Genomic DNA, 22026 nt, shown 5'->3' with positions numbered 1-22026 from the left:
GGTGGGGGATATTTGGGCCTCTTGTGTGGGCTGATTGATCCTCTTTGTACCTGAAATGCCAGGGCCTATTTTATTCTCAGTCCAGACCTATTTGGGGGATAGTTATTAAATTATAAATAGGGTGCCCAGTTCCCCAGAGAGGAGTAATATCACTGTTCGCTACCAGTCAGAGGTGCAGGTGAAACGTTTGTCCCACTCACAAGAAGGAATTTACCCCAGAGAATAGAAATCTGTGCAGGAATCTAGAGATCTGTTGCCAATCCAGCAGAAGACATATTTTGGCACACAGTGGGTTGGAGGTGTTATATTGTAAATATGGCATCATGTTTGTGTTTCTCATTATCTTATGGACTATGTGCAGGTGGAATTGAGTCATAAAATGTTGGTTGTGTTTCCGTGCGTCACACACATTATTTTGCTAATTATAACTTCATCCATGAGCAACTGGAGACTTCTGAGAGAAAAGCTGTGCGAGCAGGTGTGTGTTTTGTAATTGAAGATATACCAAAGTTGGATCAGTTGTGCTATAATATATTGATATATTTATACTGTTGGAGCTGCTGCCTGGTTCATCACATTGAAATGTGAGAAGTCCGTGTTACACAAAAAGGCTTTACTTATATCCTTTTCCTATGTGAGGAGCTACCAGCCATGGGTAGCAACTTTACATCTTTATTGGGTTCTAATCACCAATTCCTTTATCAGAACTAGAAAGGGCACAATGCTGCATGGGGCAAAGCATTTGATTGGACAGTTGCCAACCAATCATATCCAAAGCTCAGAGCACCAAAGTGCAGACCATGAAACAAAGCAAGAGGCAGAATTCCTGAGAACAAATTCATTATCCTTAAATCCCATTTTTGGGTAAGAATCATATAAAATGTTTATTAGAAGTAGCCAGGTAATCTTTCCCAGAGAATCTCCCAGAATATAGGATACAATCCCTAATCACAAAACAGTCGGATCTGATCACCCCCAGCATAGATTTTAAACTCTCCCATCAGAATAAATCATTATCTCATCCCCCCAAGAATAAAGGGTAAATTATCAGACTTACCATCAGAATAAGAGGATCAACTCCAAAAGCCCTAGAATAGAGATAAGCATTTCCCATTAGAAAAGATTGGAGGGAAGGATGATTGTCTGATTATGTGAGGTTTGACAAGGTTTATGTCACCCTAAGGATTTTAACAACTGAAATCAGCACAATTCGCAGCAGTCAGTTCTGTATTTGTCAGGCAGTTTATGGGGAGACATAGTGACCTAAACATTCCTTCCACAGGGCACCTGTTTTCTATTCAATAGAATGGGATGCCACTTGGAAAATGGCATTTTGAGAAGACCACTGAGGTCTGGGCATTCCATAGAATAGAGTAGACCGTGAGATCCTTCATTAGAATTAAAATTATTACTTTGGCCAATTTTATTTTTACTTCAATAACTTATTTTTCTTACCATTTACAATTATTATTATTATCCTTTAAAGATATATTGCACCTATGTACTGTAAGTAAAGGAGCTCCATTTAAAAAAAAAAGCAATTCATTTTAAACAATATAATACTGTATATAGGTTAATTTCATTTTATTATATAAATTCATTCTGACTTTCCTACTGGTTGAATAAATTACTTATGAAATGATCATTTTTTGGGAAGGGGCCAGGGCAGAAAGCCAACAAAACCAGCTTGACTGAAAATCCCAGGAGATGAGGCCCAGTTGGCCCATCCCATAATCTGTCAATCAGAGATCGCTGAGTCATTGTTTTCTTTTAAATTAACTTCTTGAAACTTCATACAAGTTGTGGTCTTAATTTTGTTGTATATAATTGAAAATGTTATGTGATTCCTAGGGTCAGTGACCCTGGCAACCAGTTTGATTTTATATTTATACATACATAGATTTTTATGCATATTATTAATGTTGTGTTTTTTGGGGGTTTTTTTGCAATTTTTCTCATTATTATTATTTTATTTTGTTTCCTTATTGCTCATTCTAGTAATTATAATCTCTCCTATTTATCCTTCATGCCAACATTGAGACAGATGCTTGGTTGCTTAGCAGCCAAGTAGCAACTCCATGTGAGAATATGTCGTGCCATATAGATATTTCCTGGGCGAGGGATCTCCTTTAAAGGGCATGTAAAGGCAAAATATAAAACCACATTTTTACTTTCTTTAATAAAAATAGAACCCTATCTCCAATATACTTTAATTAAAAAATGTGTACCGTTTTTATAAGAAACCTGACTGTATGCAGTGAAATTCTCCCTTCATTTACTGCTGTGGATAGGAATTGTCAGACGGTCCCTAACTGCTCTGCAGGGAAACAATCATACTTATGAACAGCAGGGGGAGCCCCCGCCTTACTTCCCAGCCATGCAGAACTCAAGCAGCTTTGTTTGTTTCCCTGTAGAGCAGTTGTCGACTGTGTAGAGATTTGTATTGGATTTTATTTTTGCCTTTACATCCCCTTTATTGTTTCCAACTCCCGCTGCAGGGACAAAGATCATGGAGCCAGATTTAAACAGATAAACAGGGATTCTGTTTGGAGGATTATTTTGTTGCAGCCACTGGTTCTGCAGAGCTGGAGATAGTTTCTATTAAACAATACAAAAACTATAAAATCTACATTTGATTAAATGACACACAGGACCCAGTGCAGTCTGTATATTCTGATTATTAATCATTCTTGCTGTATCGGATTCTGGCAGATATTATTTGACTTGTGCTGTTTTGCTTATGACGATCCCTAAGCAGCCCAGACCACACTGAGCATGTGCACAGTCTTGGTCTTGCAAAGATGTATAACAAAGTTACAAGATGGTGGCCCCCTGTGGCCAACTTTGAAAGCATAAATCATTTGTTTGATTAGGCTTGTGATGCAGTAAGCTCATGTTTATGTTTAGTATACAAAATACAGTATTTCTAGCCTTATTCTATTGTAGACTTTACTTCCCCTTTAAGGTTTGATGCCTTCCATGTTCTATTGAAATATGTTCTGTGAAATATGTAGGGTCAAAATACCCCAAATGACCTCCAAATGCCCCTACTCCCCTCAATCTCTGCCAATGCCCCAAGGCATTTCTCTCTGAAAAGCTTGCTTGTGTTTACAGGCTTTTTACCTGTCTCAATCGATCAGTGGTTAGTTCTGATCAATTACATGTAACCATCATTCATTGGTTGGAGACAAAAAGGAACACCAAGAGCCCCAATAGTGTAATATGTTTTTACAAGGAGTAATGGTAGAGTAAACAAGTTAATACTCACAAACCAGGGTTACCGATAGGCAACCACTGTATAGTCAGGTGGGAAAATTATCCTGACCCCACTCAGGAATAAGACGTCGCTCTCTGTAGAAGAAGAAAACGGGGATAATACCCAATCATTCATTGGTTGCTATGGGTTGTTGCCCAAGAGCAAATGCACCCGTTTGTGTCCCTCTGAGCTGACTATCTCCCTTCTGTCTGTGACACATCATGTTTTTGGAGGTTATTGAGCACCATGCAGGTGTGCAGAAGTTAGAGGGCATGAGAGCCAGGCCATATTTTTATTGGGAATAAGGAGAAAGGGACCGCTGCTATTCCCCCTCTCAGGCGCTGATCTGTGCTGTGATGTATGACCACCACAAATATGCCCAATACCTTCTGACTCTCTGTCCCAGGGAAGCCCTGGCCACTCCAAGGATGAACGTTGCTCCTCTGTCCCACTATGCCCCCCACTTGGCTGTTGAACTGGACAGAAAGGAAATAACGAATATGATCCTGGGAGCCGCCAAACAAATGGGCATTCTTCCATTTTATATCAATCAGAAAAGCAGCCAATTTAAAGGGGAAGAGAGGTTGGCACTGCACCAGGCATGTGAGATGGCAAATGCAAATATGGTGCTGAGACTCTTAGGCAAAGGGGCAGACCCAAATATTAAGGACTCAGGTGGATTTACCCCCTTGGATATTGTACTGGAGCAGCTGAAGGATTCATGTGTCAACTGGGACTCCAAGATGATCTGCCTACACGACCTCTTTCTCTTCTCCCAAGCTGTGCAATTCAAAAGCAAAGCCACACTCAGGGGCAATAAGGAATACTGGGGCAACTTGCTAGAGCAGGATGAGTACAACTACTTTATAGGGAAATCCCCCGCCCCGCTGAGTTTGTGCTCCATGAAAACAGTCCTACAATGTCTTGTGCCTTCCGACTTCCCACACAGTGTCCTAGCGCTTCCCATTCCCCACTCCCTAAAGCCAGTGCCTGCCCAGTTGGACACATGGGAACTCAGGGAACCCTAACTTGACTTCCGAGATTAGAGATAATTGGCCCTCCAGCTGTTTTTTTGTAACTGTCAGCCGCAGAGTGAAATTCCTACACAAGCCGGTGTTCTTTTTTTTTTTATTCCTAGGGTCAGTGACCCCAGCAACCAGCCTTTTCTATTTATACATTTCTGTATAGTGTACATGTTTATGGATATATTATGGTTAACTTGTTTAATTATAATTATTTATTTTATTTCTCTATTGCTCATTTTAGTCATTAGACGATCTCCTATTTATCCTTCATGTCGACGTTGAGCCAGATGCCTGGTTGCTTAGCAACGTACTAGCTGTTACTACGCTATGTAAGAATATGTCATGTCCTCTAGATATTTTCTGCCTTTAAGGTTTGATGCCTTCTATGTTTGTACCCAAACCAACCTATTTACTATATAAAGACAGTGAGCCTTTCATTTATTGACCTGCTTGTTTTGTTATCAAATAGTAACACTTTGTGCTCTTTGTACCATTGCCGTGAGGTACAATACTGTGTTTTAATTCTAAACAAAGGGTAAGTTGTATAAAAGGTGAAACAGAACAGTGGTGTCACTTCCAATACATTCTGGAACAAAAGCTAGAAGAATAAATATTGCCTGTAAAATAAATACTAGAAATATCTGGTGTTTGGTAAATGTATAAAATATCCTTTTCTTAGTCCCTCTAACCTCTGTTACTATGGGCCCAGAGCAAACAACCTTTCTGGCCTATTGGTAACCCATAGCAACGGACCAGCAATTAGCTCTGATCAGTCACACGCAAACCATGTTTTCTGAAGGGTTAGGCATTATTTGACTTGTTTGTGGCCTTGAGCAGAGCAATTACACGGCTGTTATTCAGGTGAATCAGGTAAAAGTGTCAGTAAATTTCTTCACATTCTTATACATCTTCCTTGGCTGCCACCTGCCCTTTGTCTGTGCATTTGCCCACTGACACTTTTAAACAATTCAGCCGATATCATTCCTCTTTTTTAAACCAACAGCCCCAATTATACCCCCTATTATTATAACAAGATTATTAAATATGCATTCTAAATGTGTCCTATAATAACATGCACTCTGTCCTGCTCTGGGTACCCCTGGAACTATTCAGGGTGACTGTTACCCCAATGTTTCTATATATCTGTAACCTTGTTATGAGCTAAGGGGGCCCAGCCTGAAGGCCAGTTAGGGGGAGATTTGGGGTGAGTGTTTATTTGTGCCCTGGGTACCCCTGGAACTATAGCAGGGTGACTGTCACCCCAATGTTTCTATATATCTGTAACATTGTTATGAGCTAAAGGCAGGCCAGGATTTGTGGCAAGGCCACAAAGGCCCGGGCCTAGGGCGGCAGCATATTATGGACGGCATGCCATCCAGCTGCCTCCCGGGGAGCACAGCTTCACAACGCTCCAGTGCAGGCGCGCATGATCGCTCGCACCGGAGGGTGGTATGCGGGTGCGTGCTAGGACTGTGCGGCCGGGCGCCAGGACAACGTGGCCTCGGGCGCCTGCCCACTAAATCCGGTGCTGGCTAAGGGAGCCCAACCCGAAGGCCAGTTTGGGGGGAGATTTGGGGTGAGTGCTTATTTGTGCCCTGGGTACCCCTGGAACTATAGCAGGGTGACTGTTACCCCAATGTTTCTATATATCTGTAACCTTGTTCTAAGCTAAGGGGGCCTAGCCTGAATGCTAGTTTGGGGGGGGAGATTTGGGGTGAGTGTTTATTTGTGCCCTGGGTACCCCTGGAACTATAGCAGGGTGACTGTTACCCAAATGTTTCTGTATAATTGTAACCTTATTATGAGCTTAGGGAGCCAATTCAGAAGTCCAGTTAGGGTGAGATTTGGGGTGAGTGCTTATTTGTGCCCTGGGTACCCCTGGAACTATAGCAGGGTGACTGTTACCCCAATGTTTCTCTGAGCTTAGGTGACTGACCTCAATCTCCTTAAATTTCTGTTGGCTAGTTAGTAACACGTGATCTAAAAGTTGTATGTTTATTTATACATTTACAAGTGTGAAGTGCTTAAATGAACACATGTTGATGCAAAGTGAAGCCTTCTGAAATCAGAAGGTATTTACTTGTCATACACACAGCACAGCCTAGATACGAAAATAAGAGTTTTAATTCTCCCATAAGGCATCATGGGTGGAGACATGCAAATCACTCCTTTATGTCCCTTTGGCCAACTATGCATTGCTAGTGAAGGACTTTTTTTACTCCTTTAAGCCCTTCTCACCCTAACCAGGTTCGGTTTCCCATTTCACTACTCTCCAAGTCCTACCACTCAAAAGCAACGTTCCAATATCTTGCACTGATGAGATCTAGCAAGATCAAAACAGATTGTTGGATATAAGGCTCTGAACCATTAGGCTGTATCTATGCTATAAACCAGCAGTTCTGGATGCATAGTTGGCCGAAAGGACATAAAGGAGTGATTTGCATGGCTCCGCCCATGATGCCTTATGGGACAATTGAAACTCTTATGTTGGTATCTAGGCAGTGCTGTGTATGGCATGAGACAAGTAAATACCATCTGATTTCAGAAGGCTTCACTTTGCATATAAATTGCTAGTGAAGGGCTTTTTGACTCCTTTTAGCCCTTCTCACACTTACCAGGTTCGTTTACCCATTTCGCACATGTTGATGTCATTCAGAATGGTGTTTATTCTTTTGTGTTCCCTTAGAAGGTTGGGTCAGCAGCTGCAAATGACTTTCGGCAAGTTAAACAAATACCAACTGGGTTATTGATGCAGTGTACCACCGTAAATGGTTGAATTCAAGCATTTTTAGATTTTAAGCTCATTTGGGCAGGGCCCTCTTTACTTCTTGTATTAGTTATTGGTTGTTTTAACATATAAGTCTATGTGTCAGATATATACACCCATTTATTGCTGTGGAATATGTTGGTGCTTTTCAAATATGTGTTAATAATGTTACGGTGGACATAACTTAGTGGGCAGCATAAGGCTGGAGGTGATGCTGCAATTTGGCTTATACAACTCGCTCCTGGGTACCTGGAGTTGCAATCAAAGAACCGCTGCTGGGTGTGAGTGAGATTCATTAAGAGTGGGTCAGTCTTTTCTGCACAAAGCTATGGCCTACAGTCCTTATAAAGGATGTGTTGCTTTGTTACATCTAATTGACTGCCCTGCAGTGCTGCCTGTTGATGCCTATGCCTGATTGAGCTAGGAGAGTGGGAGATCTCACAACCGGGAAAAAATCTCAGTGGGCCCCAGAAGCCGGGAGGAGGGGTGCATGAGGTTGCAAGGGGGGCCCTTGAAGTTTCCAACCAAAGAAAAAATGGCAGACACTTCAGATCCCACAAACAGGCTTGTAAATAGACTGAGAATTTTATTTTAGGCCACAAAGTAAATTAATACATAGCCTTACGCATGTCGTGCCTGCAGGCACTTAATCATAGGCTGTACAAAAAAAAAGTACAGTTGCCTGATGGGCCCCGCACACCCCAGTCTGGCGCTGGATCAGACGAGAAGGGCCACTTCTAATGATGTGTAATGGCTTGTGCCACAGAATATGATTAAATATTGTCAACTTATATCCAAATGGTTATGTGCTGTTCCTTGCTGATCTCAGATGAGCACAAGCTCTTTATCATAATAGATTACAGCACCGCTGGCTGGAGGTGCCTTGCAGGGTCGGACTGGACAATTGAAGGCCCACCGGGTTCCAAACCTCCGGGGCCCCCACAGCACGCGAAATGCACGGCACGCATGTGAGGACTCCTTTGCATATGTGAACACATGTGTGGATGCCTCCCAACATTTTGGTAAAAAGAGGGACAAAAAATTTTTCCCGCACGTAGCACAGCAATTTTTTGACCACACCCCTTTCTGTGGCTGCACCCCCTAATTACCATGTTTGTTTTACAAAATTTGGCAGGTTATGAAAGTTTGAAAATATTTCTCCTTATCTAAACTGTGTTTTTGTGTCTCAAAATTGTTACAAAGTATCTTATTTGCACCTGTTAGCTGTTCTGGGCTCTCTGCTAAAAGCCAATAAAGTGAGAAACTTTGTTTCTTTTTCTAGCTGTTCAGTGCAGAGAAAAGAGGGATTTTCCAGTACAAATGAGGGACTGCGGGTTGAGCTGTCAAAAGAGGGACTGTCCCTCTGAAAAAGGGACAGTTGGGAGGTATGTTAAAGGGCAACTAAAGTAATGCAAAAAATTATTTCTACATAACACATTACAGTGATAAATAATAAAATAGATGTTTCCCGCTGAATAAAACAAGGGCACTCCAGCAGATGGGAGGGGCCGCACTCGAAAGTTATCATTTGTCAAAGTCAGGCATGCATCCTACTATTACCCATGACAAATTACCCACCGCTGTATTACTATAATCACTGGATACAGCTAAAGGGGTTGCTCAGTTGGGGAACAGTATGACAGCTCCTACTTCTATTCAGGGACCTGAGGGGGAAGGATGTAGATAACAGTATAAAGGACACATTATAGTGTATATTGAACTCGTTGATATTTTTGACTATGTATAACAGCTGTTAGCTATATAGAGTATATACATCAGCAAGATTTGTGTCCATGATTTAAGTAACCCCGCCTGCCACCTGAGATATGGGGTCCTAGTCATCTTGCATTGCCAGGGGCCCCCGTTTCTCTAGCAATGACCCTGCGCCGCGGGCTTGATACTATCACCCAGCTGCACCCACCTCCCTCATCCTGTGCACATTAACAAGGCAGAGCTCTCCTTAATTCCATTTATTATCCATTTGCGTGAATATTGCGTGTAAGCCAATCGCCCGTACAAACAATTCCACTCTCTCAGGCATGCAGATATTTCTGTTAAGTTGAAACGTTCATATAAATTAAAATTTGAATATATTTATAAATCTTCATTAAAAATATTAAAATAAATAAATAAGGTTGTTCCAGGTTCCATCGCTATTTTATATATATATATATTGCCAAATGGCATAAATATCTGTATATGTATATACATAGAAGCAAACAGAAATATATATATATATATTGCATACAGACTTATAGCATATTCATCAAGCCAAGTCATGTAATATTAAGGGAGCAGGATTAAGAGCAGATGAGATGGCAGTGAGGAAATGACATGCCAGTTTGTTATCTATTACCCAGTCTGATTATCATGAGTTGCATATGGATGGGGACACACATGCTGTCTGGTGGGCAGAGAAGTTGAACCATCAGCTGTCATGGAGTTGTACTTAAACAACAGCTGCGGGACCACAAGTTGCATATTGTTACTGTTTTCATCTTGTCCTACTGTCTCCATCTTGACCTATTTTTGCCATCTTGTTCTACTGTCTCCATCTTCCTTACTGTTACTATCTTGCTCTACTGCCTCCATTGTTAAAAGGCCCACATTCAACATAGTCTTAATGATCCCTCTATTTATTTCTCCACAGTGTAGTTCTCCAACCCAGGGTACAGGATGCCATTTTTTGGGAGGGGTCATTGCATATATATGATAAGCCCCAGGCTTGGCATTTTGATAAGCAGGGGTTGCAAAGAGGACTACAACATAGCACATCAATACATGGCTTATTTTATCATGTAGTAGAGCCACCGGCCATGATGTATGTGCCATGTGCTGCCATAAGCTGTAAAGTGCCAGTACCCAACTCACACTGCAAATGCCCTTAGTCTGAGGATTTAAGGGAGAAGGCAGAACTAAAGAAAGGGGCTGTGAGAAAGTACTGGCGCACACAACATATAATGTAATATATCGTACTAATAAAACAAAGGCTTTATTTACTGTTCGCTTTACTTTCCCTTTAAGCCACCAAAGATAAATTAGTATCTCTCTAAAGACAGAATACTAGCTGATGTTCACATACAGGCATCTTTCCACTATTCATTCTTCCCACAAAGTCCTCTCTGCCCTACGGCCATATGCCTCCTGACAGTGGTATGATGATACAATGCCCAGCACAGGGTCTAAAAACCATCTGCAAAAGAATAGACTGGAATAAACAAAGCTGCCATATTCCCCATGCAACTTTCCACCCACCCCCATAAATCCCACCCTCCCCATATTTTTGGCCAAGGGTAGAGAAGCTAAGTTGACCCTGGCAATGGCTTTAATGCATGGGGAATGGGAAGCTCTTGGATGCTCTGCGGGAAGTGTGCAGGTTGCAGACACTGCAGAATCCTTTGCATTGCTGCTAAGTACAACCGGGCCGGCCGTTTGCCCACCAGGTAGTTAAATTTGTCCTCTCCCAGGAGGGGACTCCAAAACCCTGGGTTGTCTCTCAGCATCTCTCTCATTTTAAAGTTGAGGGAAGATGAGAAAAGCAAGAGATAATCCAGGCAGAGCTTTTTGGACTCCACGTTGACTTTGGAACTCCACAGCTGCTCCAAAATGACGTCCAAGGGGGTTTCCCCTTTGCGGTCAATTATTTTGGGTGAGGCCCCGTTGCCTAGAAGAGTCAAGACAGTTTCGGCGCTCAGAAGTTCACAGGCCAAGTGCAAAGGTGTTTTACCATCCGACAAATGAAAACAACTCGCCCTGTTGATGTAGGACTGAAGGCTGGGCAGCTCATGGATCACCTTAATGATCATGACTAAAATGTCCCTCCGATCATAAGTAACCGCCAGGGCTAGATGAGGTGCAGAGGGTGGACAGCAGCAGAATTTGATGCCTGGCACCTTCAAGGCTTCCTCTGCATAGTGAGACAGCAGATACTGAGCATAGCGTAGGTGGTTATGCACTACAGCGTACATGAGGGCGTCGGATGGTAAGTAGCACCTAAGACTTGCGTCTTCCTCCAAATGAAAATACTCCATAGTCCTCATTTCTTCCAGTTTCCACACCGGCTCCTGGTCCCGCACCGCCTGGTAGAACATATAGGCGTAGTACTTGCACTGCTCATCCTGCAAGCTGACTTGATTGCTGCACATGTCTCCTGCCCAGGGAGAGGGAAACAAAGAGAAGAGTCAATGGTTTCCCTGCAGGGTTCCACGAGGAACGTCTTTCATGTGTCGCCGCCGTCACGCAGTCCTTCCAGGGAGCAGAGCCTGGTCAGATGCCACCATCACTGCTGATTTATTCCTGGAGAACAAGCCTCCTGCTTGAGTTAACACTTGTCTCACCGATTCCTCCCAATTCCTTCTGCCCGGCAGCCTAAAGTATGGGCACTGGTTACAGAATGGCATGGGATCCTATCATATAAAGGATGATCAGTCCATAGGGTTGATTGAATCCGATAACCTTGAACCTTCCTCTTTCTTCTCCACCCACCTGCCCCTCACGGTTTCCCTGCAGCCTTTTGCTGCATTTGGATGATGGGAAGCTGCTGTCGGCTCACTAGCCTGCTGCTCCCTGCAGTGGTGAATGGAAGGGTGGGGGTTGCAATCTATTGAGGGTTTTGCTGTGTAGGAAGAAAAATACTAAGTATATATCAAGTGGATCTCCGGTAGAGTCAGAGGCTTTCTGATAGGGAGGAGACTAGCAGCAGCCCCTCCGTTCTGCACCCACAGTGCAATTATAGCACAAATCTGCAGACACTGGAGCGCTGGAATCATCAGCTCCTTAATAGTGACTGAATATTAAAATGAACACAGGATTCAGCCAAACCCCAGTACTTTCTGCAGGATTCTTTAGTTTTTAGCCAAGCCCAGTCCAAACTCATGCAAATTTAAAGCAGTGGTCAAGCAAATATAACACTGTTTTTGTTCACAATTGATTGACAAATGTGAATATGCAAATTAGGAGTCCATTCAGGAACTGTATGCACCAAACATATGTTCATCCGAATCCATATTGCCACACTGCACACGAGTCGTGGTGTACACGATCCCCCTGTGTGGTTTTGAACTGGGCATCAACACTTTAAAACATTGGATAGAAATTCAGCCAGTTGCATCAAAGTGATGCAATAACCTTGCCCTGGTGTCATAACTCCACCAACATTATTGTGCCCACCTCTGATGTCATCATGCCTGTTCCTACATCACTGCCCCACTCCCAATGTTATCTGCCCCGCCTAGGGTTGCCACCTGGCCGTTATTTTACCGGCCTGGTCGATAAAAATGATGGTTGATCCCAATGTTATTAATAGGGAAAAAAGATAAATATATAGGAAGGCCGGTATTTTTTTCCAGAAAAGGGGGCAACCCTAGCCCCACCCCCCATGTTCGGGTTTAGCCATCAGCAAAGGTGGCAACTCTAGTACAGCTCTTCTAATAATGTTGGAGTACAACCCTGTTGGCTGTCATGAATGGTTTGAGAGTTGTAGTTTAACAGCTGAAGGGTCATAGTTATCCATCATTCTGTGTGTATGTCACATGGTGTAACTGAATAAACAAAGGCAAAACACACATGGATATGGGAACACCTGATATAAACTACTTGTCACTAGCCCCTCCCACCTATACACAGTCAGTAATAGCAAAGCAAGGGTTTGTTGAAAGTTGCAGTTCAGCTGGAAGGCTACAGACTAGACAGCATTGCTCTATATGAATAATAGGGTTGTATATATGGTTGCCACCTGGCCGGTATTTTACTGGCCTGGCCGGTAAAAATGATGGTTGATCCCAATGTTATTAATAGGGGAAAAAGATAAATATAAAGGAAGGCCGGTGGCAACCCTAGTTGTATATTGGAAGTGGGGACTCTGGGACCTCGTCTTCTGGTTATTGACTAATGTACTACTGTAAGGAAGGCAGGAGTTGATGGGAGTTCTGTGCAGTGAATGTGAAAATGTGTGATATATTCAGGGAAGTGTTCCCCTGTGAGACTGTACAAAGGAGTGAGGACATCAGTGTTCTTATTAACTATGCGCCGATACAGATGGATCCATCAGTTTTGGTGTAAATTATGCATAGGACCTGCATGAATTATTCAACACCCCTCTTGAAAATCACTGTATTCTGTGCTTAGTCCTCAAATCCACAATAGGATTTTTTTCCAGTAGTTTAAATTCTCTCCCTCTTTTTACTGCTAAGGGGAAGCCCCAGGGGCTAATATACAGCTGTGGGTTAAAAACACCCCATTCCCTTTATGTATCAACTACTGAACCACTATACCTTCAGATTGGCCTGCTGTCATAGTTTTATGGTATCTCTCTGTACAGACTATGAGCAAACTTAGGGGCTGTTCCTGCTGAATTGTGCTTAGTACAGGGGGATACCTATGCTGCCATAGTTTTATGGTATCTCTCTGTACAGACTATGAGCAAACTTAGGGGCTGTTCCTGCTGAATTGTGCTTAGTACATGGGAATACCTATGCTGCCACAGTTTTATGGTATCTCTCTGTACAGACTATGAGCAAACTTAGGGGCTGTTCCTGCTGAATTGTGCTTAGTACAGAGGAATACCTATGCTGCCATAGTTTTATGGTATCTCTCTGTACAGGCTATGAACCCTACCTAATGAGCTGTTACTGCTGAATTGTGCCAAGTACTGTAAAGGGAAATACTTATGCTGTCATAGTTGTCTCAATGTGACAAATGATGGAATTATCTTTGCTATGATAAGTCCCAGAACTGCCGCTGGGTCTGCTGTATCTAGTGTTATGTCCCTGAACCACACTTGCTTGATTGCCCAGGGAATACTTGGGTACAGATGTCCACTGCTACTCTGTCATTACTGGACATGAAATAGATCATTTATTGACAGCGGTGCCGTGTTTTGCACTGAGCTCTCCTGCTATAGCAGCAAGTATCATTTCAGCCCTAGGAGCTGACACTGTTGTCTCTGTGCTGTAGTTCTCCACTTTTGTCACAGGAAATTAATCCATATCAACATGGTCACCCATCCACTTGTGCCCAGAAAAAGACTGTTAGGCATGGAAAACAAGAGTTTTAGATAGAATCTGTGCAGCCACTGGGACAGAATGCTCTGTTATACAGATAGCTAGAATCTCGGCCATAAAGCAGGGCAGGACTGCTGCTTACAATGGGGATCAGATAGGATCTGTGCAGCCACTGGGACAGAATGTTCTGTTATACAGATAGCTAGAATCTCAGCCATAAAGCAGGACAGGACTGCTGCTTACAATGGGGATCAGATAGGATCTGTGCAGCCACTGGGACAGAATGCTCTGTTATACAGATAGCTAGAATCTCAGCCATAAAGCAGGACAGGACTGCTGCTTACAATGGGGATCAGATAGGATCTGTGCAGCCACTGGGACAGAATGCTCTGTTATACAGATAGCTAGAATCTCAGCCATAAAGCAGGGCAGGACTGCTGCTTACAATGGGGATCAGATAGGATCTGTGCAGCCACTGGGACAGAATGTTCTGTTATACAGATAGCTAGAATCTCAGCCATAAAGCAGGACAGGACTGCTGCTTACAATGGGGATCAGACAGGATTATTGCTCATTTACTACATATCATACATAGTTTCAAGGCACAAATAAAAATCATGTATTCTGATATATCGTCTCTCTGTTGGAGGCATTTCTATCAGAGCTGCACAAAGACTTCTTCCCAGCAGACTTCATCCCAAGAGACTTTCCCTCATACAATGAGTATTCAGCTCCCCCTATCGGCAAAACACGAGCACAGATAATCTCTCAGGCTCCTCCAAAAGACTAAAGCGCTCACTGTGCGCCCTCTACAGGTTGGAACGGCTGACAACAGGGTCACGTGACTAGAACGCGGCACTATTTAATTGCCGGTGCGGATTCCATCACGTGACGAAATAGAATTACACAGCTAGTGCCACATACAAGAATAAGGCGGTCTTTATCGCCGGAGCATTACAAGGAGTAAAAACTGCCGAGTTAATTAACAGGAATTCTTTTTGAAGGTATTTCCAGCGTTACTTTTCCTTTAACCATCTATACGTAGGACACACACACAAACAAGCCCTCCTCCTTTATTCGATCCGTTACTATCCCTTTAAGACAGCATCGATAGGGTTAAGAAGCCCTCGTGGCTGGAATGTTGTGCTGTCACAGGGGTGGAGGCGGGGATTGGTGACGTCAGAAGGTCCCGCCTCCTCTCGCTGCGGCTCCTGGGTGGGCGGGACTTTGTGCCGGATGATTGACGGCTTCAGTAGGGAAGAGGGAGGGGCCTAGTCAGACAGAACATTTGGTGTCGGTGCAGCAGTTCGTGTCTCGGGACCAGGGAGCGGCCGTAGGGAGTTCTGCGCTGGGAGCAACTAGAGGCTGGTGGAGAGGAGAGGCCTGTGCTTGAGACGAGGAGACCCCCTTTCTGTGTGCGGCCTGACTGGTACGGCTTGTGCCCCGCTCGCTCGTAGCTTCTCCTGGGGTCGGGGAGGCGCCTCCAGGCTGACAGCGGAGTTTTGGGTGTCCGAGGGGCGGGATAATGACCTCATGGCTTGAGGGGGCTCTTAGGGCCATGGGAAGCTTCAATCTGGATCTGACCAGACTGGGGGAGGGGCGTTGAAGAATGTGGGCGTGGCTAAATACTGCTGGGTCAGTTTGGGGGGAGGGGCATAGTAAAGTTGATGAGTGTAAGAATAGGGGACAGGAGCAGGGCCGGACAGAGAGAAGGTGATGAGACAATAGAGAAGAGACACGTCCTGGCCAGATGGGCACAGAACCCAAAGTTTGTTTGTGTGTTGGGGGGGGGCACATGGGCTGAGTTTGGGGCAGTTTCTTCTCACTAATCCTAGAAATGGTCTCATGTTATAGTATTGTATGAAAGTTGTCTCCTGCTCATGTCTCCTCTATGTGTGTGTGTGTGTGTGTGTATATATATATATGTGTATGTGTGTGTATATATATATGTGTGTGGGGGGGGGTAGTCAGTTCCCCCTTAGAGAGGAGGGAGATTTAGTGGCCCGGCAACAAATCTCCTCTTCTTCAGGTCGACTAATCTCCCCGCACTGCCTTCCCGCCGGCTGGAATGAAAGTCACTGACGGGATGGCACTCAGAGCGCTTCATTTTCCGAAGTCACCCGAAAATTTGTAGCCGGGCGACTAATCTCCCCGCGTTGCAGCGTGTGTCTCCGCCCCTATACTAGTCAGGTGCCTGTTGGGGACACTGTATCCTGTGCCGGGGCAACTGCGCTTTAAAGGGAGTAACAACACAATTATCAAGTGATCGTTGTAGAGTTATACATTGGAAAGGGTTAATCAGAGCCGCCTGGAGTTCTCTCTTTATTGTCTTTGTCTTTTTATCTCTTCTGTGTGTTTTGGCCCTAATGCAGTGACGGCTCCTCCCACTGAGCTGCTGTCATTCCCACACATTTGTCCGATCAGCACTGATCCCCCCCCCTCTGGCTGCTTTACTCTAACTGCTTTGCCTCTGTTGTTTGTCACCTTGGGTGGGAGGAGGCTTCTTTTCTCCCCTCCCCAGTCACCTGATTGGCTGTTTGGAGGAAGGGGGTAGTGGTGGGATCAGCTGTTCTGAGGGGTCTGTATCACAGGGTTTGTTTATATTGTTTCCAGTGATGTCAGGCTGAGCTCATCCCCTGCCAAAACCAAATCAGGTTAACTTCCCCTTTGTGCCGCTCATTGTTCCGACTCATAGGGCGAAACCCGTTTAGATTAACTATGCGAGCCCGAGATTCCCTAAGGACCAATCACGCTGAAACACATTTTAATTATAATGGCAGTTCCTGCTGCTGTTAAAGCTACAGGTCAGGGTTAAATACCTGTTTAGTTCAACTACAACTCCCAGCATGCCCTGAGAGCCATGAAATCATCTTGTACTTTAATGTCTTATATTCCCTGTCGTCTGTAACTCTTTCCTCCGGCACTGGTGCTCCCCCACCCCATCCTAATAGCAGGGACTAAAAGTGACTTAAGCTTCATTTACTGTGGGAGTCTATTGTTTAAAGGGGAACTCCACCCAAACCCTGATTTTTGTCTAATAAAATAGTCATTCTAAGCAACTTCCAATTCACATTTTTACTGGTATTGCAGTATTATGTAATTGTTATTTCCCTTCTTGTTTATATATCTCTGCCATAAAGCGTGACTGTATTGCTGTTATCACTAGAGGTTATATATGTTTGTATAATTCTTTGTCTTATCCCCTATGTGCAGGGCTGGCCCTTAAGCGGTGAAATAATAAGTATAAAAGGAAAGGATGGGCCGAATCTTCCTGGATCACATCGGGGGCACCCGCCTGTTCTCCTGCGCCAACTGTGATACGATTCTGACCAACCGCTCGGAGCTGATCTCCACCCGCTTTACAGGGGCCACAGGGAGAGCATTTCTGTTCAACAAGGTACCATTATTGGGGCACTTACCCCCTGCCAGAGCCATGGCCTGACTCAGCTTATCAACCACTGCAGGCATGCTGGGATATCAGTGCTGATGCCATGTTAGCTCCTTTGCCAGCCTAAGGCAATTGGCAAATAAGGTATTTTGGCAGAAACACTCCCTGTCTGTCAGTGCTCATAATGTTATTTAAAGGATAAGTAAAGGTAAAACCACTGGCCAATTTATTAGGAACCCCACATTGATTGTAAATCAACCACCTTATTTAACCTTGTAGGTTGGGTGCAAAGGAGTCCGGAAACCCTTGCCATGGGGTTTGCGTAGACATACAGGAAAAAAAAAAACCGCTGCAGCACCTCTTTGTTGCAAAAAGTGAAAACTTGAATTTATTAGGTCACACAACCAGGCAATGTTTCGGGCTCACTCTTGCCCCTTTTTCAATCCTGTCTGGTTAAACAATGTACAAACTAGTTAACCCTCTTTGAGTTGGAGTGTAGCACACCAGAACCAGAACCCGCCCCTTAGCACACAGAAATCAAATAGTATTTGTAATGAGTCCAATTGTATTCTCTTAAAGGGATACTGTCATGGGAAGAAAAAATTTTTTCAAAATTAATCAGTTAATAGTGCTTCTCCAGCAGAATTCTGCACTGAAACCCATTTCTCAAAAGAGCAAACAGATTTTTTGATATTCAATTTTGAAATCTGACATGGGGCTAGACATATTGTCAATTTCCCAGCTGCCCCAAGTCCCATGACAGTATCCCTTTAAGGTGGCCATACACGGGCAGATAGAAGCCGCCGATATCTGTCCTTTAGGCCAATTTGGCATCTTATCTGCCTGTGTGTGGGGCCTCCCGACAGGTCCTCCCAATTTATATGAGGCCAACAATCGGGCAGATATAGATCGGTCAAGTTTGATTTTTTTTCTACGATCCAGGACTGAATCGGCTAGTTGATGCGTCCTTGCGACCCGTCGGCACCAAATTGCAGCATCAGTAGTTGGCTCTCCTCCAGCCAAGACTTCTGTTCCTACAAGGCCATGCTGTGAGTGACAGATGTTTGCAAGGCATTGTGGGAACTGTAGTCTCGACTGGAGGAGAGCTGATTTCTCATACGTTGTTTCTGTAGTCAGGCAAGCTGGGAAGAGAATAGCTTATAATGACAAGTGAGTTCTATTAATGGAGTACTAAAGCCTAACTAAAGAAGTAGCTAGAAATATTGTACATCATGTTTTGTGCTTCTGTACCAGCCCAAGGCAACCACAGCCCTTTAGCAGTAAAGATCTGTGTCTCCAAAGATGCCCCAGTAGCTCTCCATCTTCTTTTCTGCTGATTCACTGCACATGCTCTGTGCTGCTGTCACTTACTGAGCTTAGGGACCCACTCACAATATACAGTACACATAGAATAGAAATGTCACAATATAAGGCTGATTAGTGATTAATACAGATAATTACTACATGGCAGCACAGAAACCAGTGCAATTAGCATCAGAATTTAATAATCAGCAAACCTGTAGCATCAGCTTATATTACAGACCAACCTCATTTTCTGCTGGATAATTAGTGACGAGCCCTAAGCTTAGCTTCTCAACAGCCAATCAGAGCCCACTGAGCATGTGAGTGTCACAGACACTTTCCAAGATGGTGACCCCCTGTGACAAGTTTGAAGTCCTGGATCATTGCTGCTATTGACAAGCTCAAACTTTAGGCTGCTGCAATAAGTTCAGTATATAAAATATGTAGTTTTTAGCCATATTTATTTTTAGGTTTTAGTTCTCGTTTAACTGTGACACTCTTCCTCTGTCCCAGGTGGTCAACCTCCAATACAGCGAAGTCCAGGACCGGGTCATGCTCACCGGGCGTCACATGGTCCGAGACGTCAGCTGTAAGAACTGCAACAGTAAACTGGGCTGGATCTATGAGTTTGCAACGGAGGACAGTCAGCGCTACAAGGAAGGTCGGGTGATCCTGGAGAGGGCGCTGGTACGTGAGAGCGAAGGCTTCGAAGAGCATGTGCCATCCGACAACTCCTGAAACACCCCTCTGCTCTCAATGGAACGATCCAGCTCCAACCCATCCTCTATACATACATACACTGTTACCTTAGCCTCAGAGATGCCTCCTGCCCTAGCAGAAAAATCTGAAAGGGATCACTTTGTTTCAATTTCCTTCCCCCTCCCCCATTTGAAAATAGTAAAATCTGCCTTTTTATGTGTCGACCACTTCATTTAAAGGGGAAGTAAAGATGGTGTTTTTTTTCCCCATAGTCTTTTTTTTTTTTTTTTTGCAGCATTTTCCTTTGTAGAAGTGACTTCCCCCCTCTCCCATGATTTCTCTAGCCAATCTCTGTACAGATGCCCTAAAGGTTCAGTGTCGGACCGGCTTGCGTTGGCCCAGATTTCATTTACTTGCCGCGGGGGTTTAGTCGGGCGTCAGATCATTTTTGTGTTTCCATTTTTTTTCTGACCCAAAGATACCACCGCATTGAGATCTCGTCATGTTTATAGTGTGTTGCAGGTGATGTGGATTAAACACAACAAAAAAAGTAAATAAATAAATGAAAAAATATATATATTTTGAAATGCAAGAAAAGTATTTTATGTAAAGGATCTAGTGCATAACATTAGTACAATAAAGGAATAAGTTCAGCTACCTCCCTCTGCTTTCATTCCTTCTAGAAATGTAAATGCTCAAATTGACCTGTTACCGTTTTACACTTTTATTGTAATGAATTTAAAATAAGCATGTCACCTGCTGTTCATTTAAAGAAGAACTATATCCTAAAAACAAGGCTTTAAAGGGGAAGTAAAGTCTAAAGTAGAATAAGGCTAGAAATGCTGTATTTTGTATACTAAACATAAACATGAACTTACTGCACCACAAGCCTAATCAAACAAATGATTTATGCTTTCAAAGTTGGCTACAGGGGGTCACCATCTTGTAACTTTGTTAAACATCTTTGCAAGACTAAGACTGTGCACATGCTCAGTGTGGTCTGGGCTGCGTAGGGATCGTCATAAATGATCAAAACAGCACAAGTCAAATAATATCTGCCAGAAGCCGATACAGCAAGACTGATTAATAGTCAGAATATACAGACTGCACTGGGTCCTGTATTGTCATGTAATCTAATGTGGATTTTATAGTTTTTGTATTGTTTAATACAAACTTTCTCCAACTCTGCAGAACCAGTGGCTGAAGCAAAATAATCCTCCAAATAGAATCCCAGTTTATCTGTTTAAATCTGGCTCCATGATCTTTGTCCCTGCAGCTGGAGTTGGAAACAAAAAAGGGAATTTAAAGGCAAAATAAAATCCAATCCGAATCAATACACAGTCGCAGACTGCTCTACAGGGAGACAAACAAAGCTGCTTGAGTTCTGCATGGCTGGGAAGTAAGGCGGGGGCTCCCCCTGTTGTTCATAAGTATGATTGTTTCCCTGCTCAGCAGTTAGGGACCGTCTGACAATTCCTATCCACAGCAGTAAATGAAGGGAGAATTTCACTGCTTACAGTCAGGTTTCTTATAAAAATGGTACAGATGTTTTAACTAAAGTATATTGAAGATCGGTTTCTTTTTCATTAAAGTAAGTAAAAAAGGGATTTTATTTTTTTTGTCTTTACATGCCCTTTAAGAACTGTATTGTTTATAGCCCTATAACAGTAACAAGCCAGGTCTTCATAGTTGCCCCCATCAGTTCCCCATCTTGGATATTGTAAGGCTCAGTGAGCTCTGGGCTGCTGGGGAGAGGCTAAGCTTAGGGGTTGGGGGAAATCATCAAGCAGAAAGTGATGTTCGTCTGTCATAGAGGCTGATGCTACAGGGCTTATTATGGATCAATCCTGATGCAGACTGCACACATGACTTGGGGCAGCTGGGAAATTGACAAAATGTCTAGCCCCATGTCAGATTTCAAAATTGAATATAAAAAATCTGTTTGCTCTTTTGAGAAATGGAATTCAGTGCAGAATTCTGCTGGAGCAGCACTATTAACGGATTCATTTTGAAAAAAAATTCTTTCCATGACAGTATCCCTTTAAGCTGAAAACAGAAGTCCATGAGTACACAATAAAAGGAAAGAAATGCTGTGTTTCTTTTGACAGAGGACTCAGAGCAGCATTACTTTGAGGTTTACAGGTGTATTTACAGTATATAGACCTTTTTGACTTAATTGTAGTCTTTCTCCTTTAAGCCAACTGGCTACTGTCAGAAGAAAATCAATTAAGTGAGAAAGGGAAAGTCTTGAAACTGACCAGAAATATGTGAGCAGCTTTGCTTTGCTTTATAAAGGGGATTCTAAATATACACTTGGGATTAGGGTTGCCACCTTTTCTGGAAAAAAATACAGGCCTTCCTATATATTTTTCATTTTTCCATATTAATAACATTGGGTTCAACCATCATTTTTACCAGCCAGGCCAGTAAAATATCAACCCTACTTGGGATCAGAGCCAGTATCTCACAAGACAAGGGAGGACCAAATGCCCTTTATTTGGATAGCTTGTTAACCATTACCATACTGCTGATTTGAGATGCCTGTGGCTGATCTAGTAGTAAGAATGAAAGAGAGGCTGAGCAGAGGC

At 43.4% G+C, this 22026-nt stretch overlaps 3 protein-coding genes across 4 annotated transcripts in view; 2 read left to right on the top strand and 1 right to left on the bottom strand.

Moving 5' to 3' along the window:
• LOC108716306 (ankyrin repeat domain-containing protein 9-like) overlaps positions 1–4284 on the top strand; it is a 53647-nt gene extending 49363 nt beyond the window's left edge. The window contains exon 2 of the mRNA XM_041562408.1: positions 3563–4284. Coding sequence (XP_041418342.1) covers positions 3563–4284 — 722 coding nt within the window. The remainder of the gene's footprint in view (positions 1–3562) is intronic.
• A 5737-nt stretch (positions 4285–10021) lies between these two features.
• On the bottom strand, positions 10022–12219 carry LOC108716498 (ankyrin repeat domain-containing protein 9). The gene has a single exon (XM_018262680.2). It carries the CDS (start codon positions 11191–11193, stop codon positions 10351–10353), a length of 843 nt encoding a protein of 280 aa, XP_018118169.1. The 5' UTR covers positions 11194–12219; the 3' UTR covers positions 10022–10350.
• A 3153-nt stretch (positions 12220–15372) lies between these two features.
• ypel5.L (yippee like 5 L homeolog) lies at positions 15373–20095 on the top strand. Of its 2 annotated transcripts, none has more exon segments than NM_001094151.1 (3): positions 15373–15478; positions 17263–17446; positions 19253–20093. In NM_001094151.1, coding segments are annotated over 2 exon segments (366 nt in total). In that variant the 5' UTR covers positions 15373–15478; positions 17263–17305; the 3' UTR covers positions 19478–20093.
• Positions 20096–22026: the final 1931 nt, after the last annotated feature.

The sequence above is a fragment of the Xenopus laevis genome, chromosome 5L (assembly GCF_017654675.1).
Source record: "Xenopus laevis strain J_2021 chromosome 5L, Xenopus_laevis_v10.1, whole genome shotgun sequence".
Taxonomy (NCBI): domain Eukaryota; kingdom Metazoa; phylum Chordata; class Amphibia; order Anura; family Pipidae; genus Xenopus; species Xenopus laevis.
Note: the sequence above shows the minus strand (reverse complement) of the source record. Positions and strands in the feature narration are given on the sequence as shown.

Coding starts and splice junctions, on each gene's coding strand:
- LOC108716498 (XM_018262680.2), bottom strand. CDS start 11,193: ATGTGCAGCAATCAAGTCAGCTTGCAGGATGAGCAGTGCAAGTACTAC.
- ypel5.L (XM_018262008.2), top strand. CDS start 17,306: ATGGGCCGAATCTTCCTGGATCACATCGGGGGCACCCGCCTGTTCTCC. Junction 17,447..19,252: donor GAGCATTTCTGTTCAACAAG/GTACCATTATTG, acceptor CCTCTGTCCCAG/GTGGTCAACCTCCAATACAG.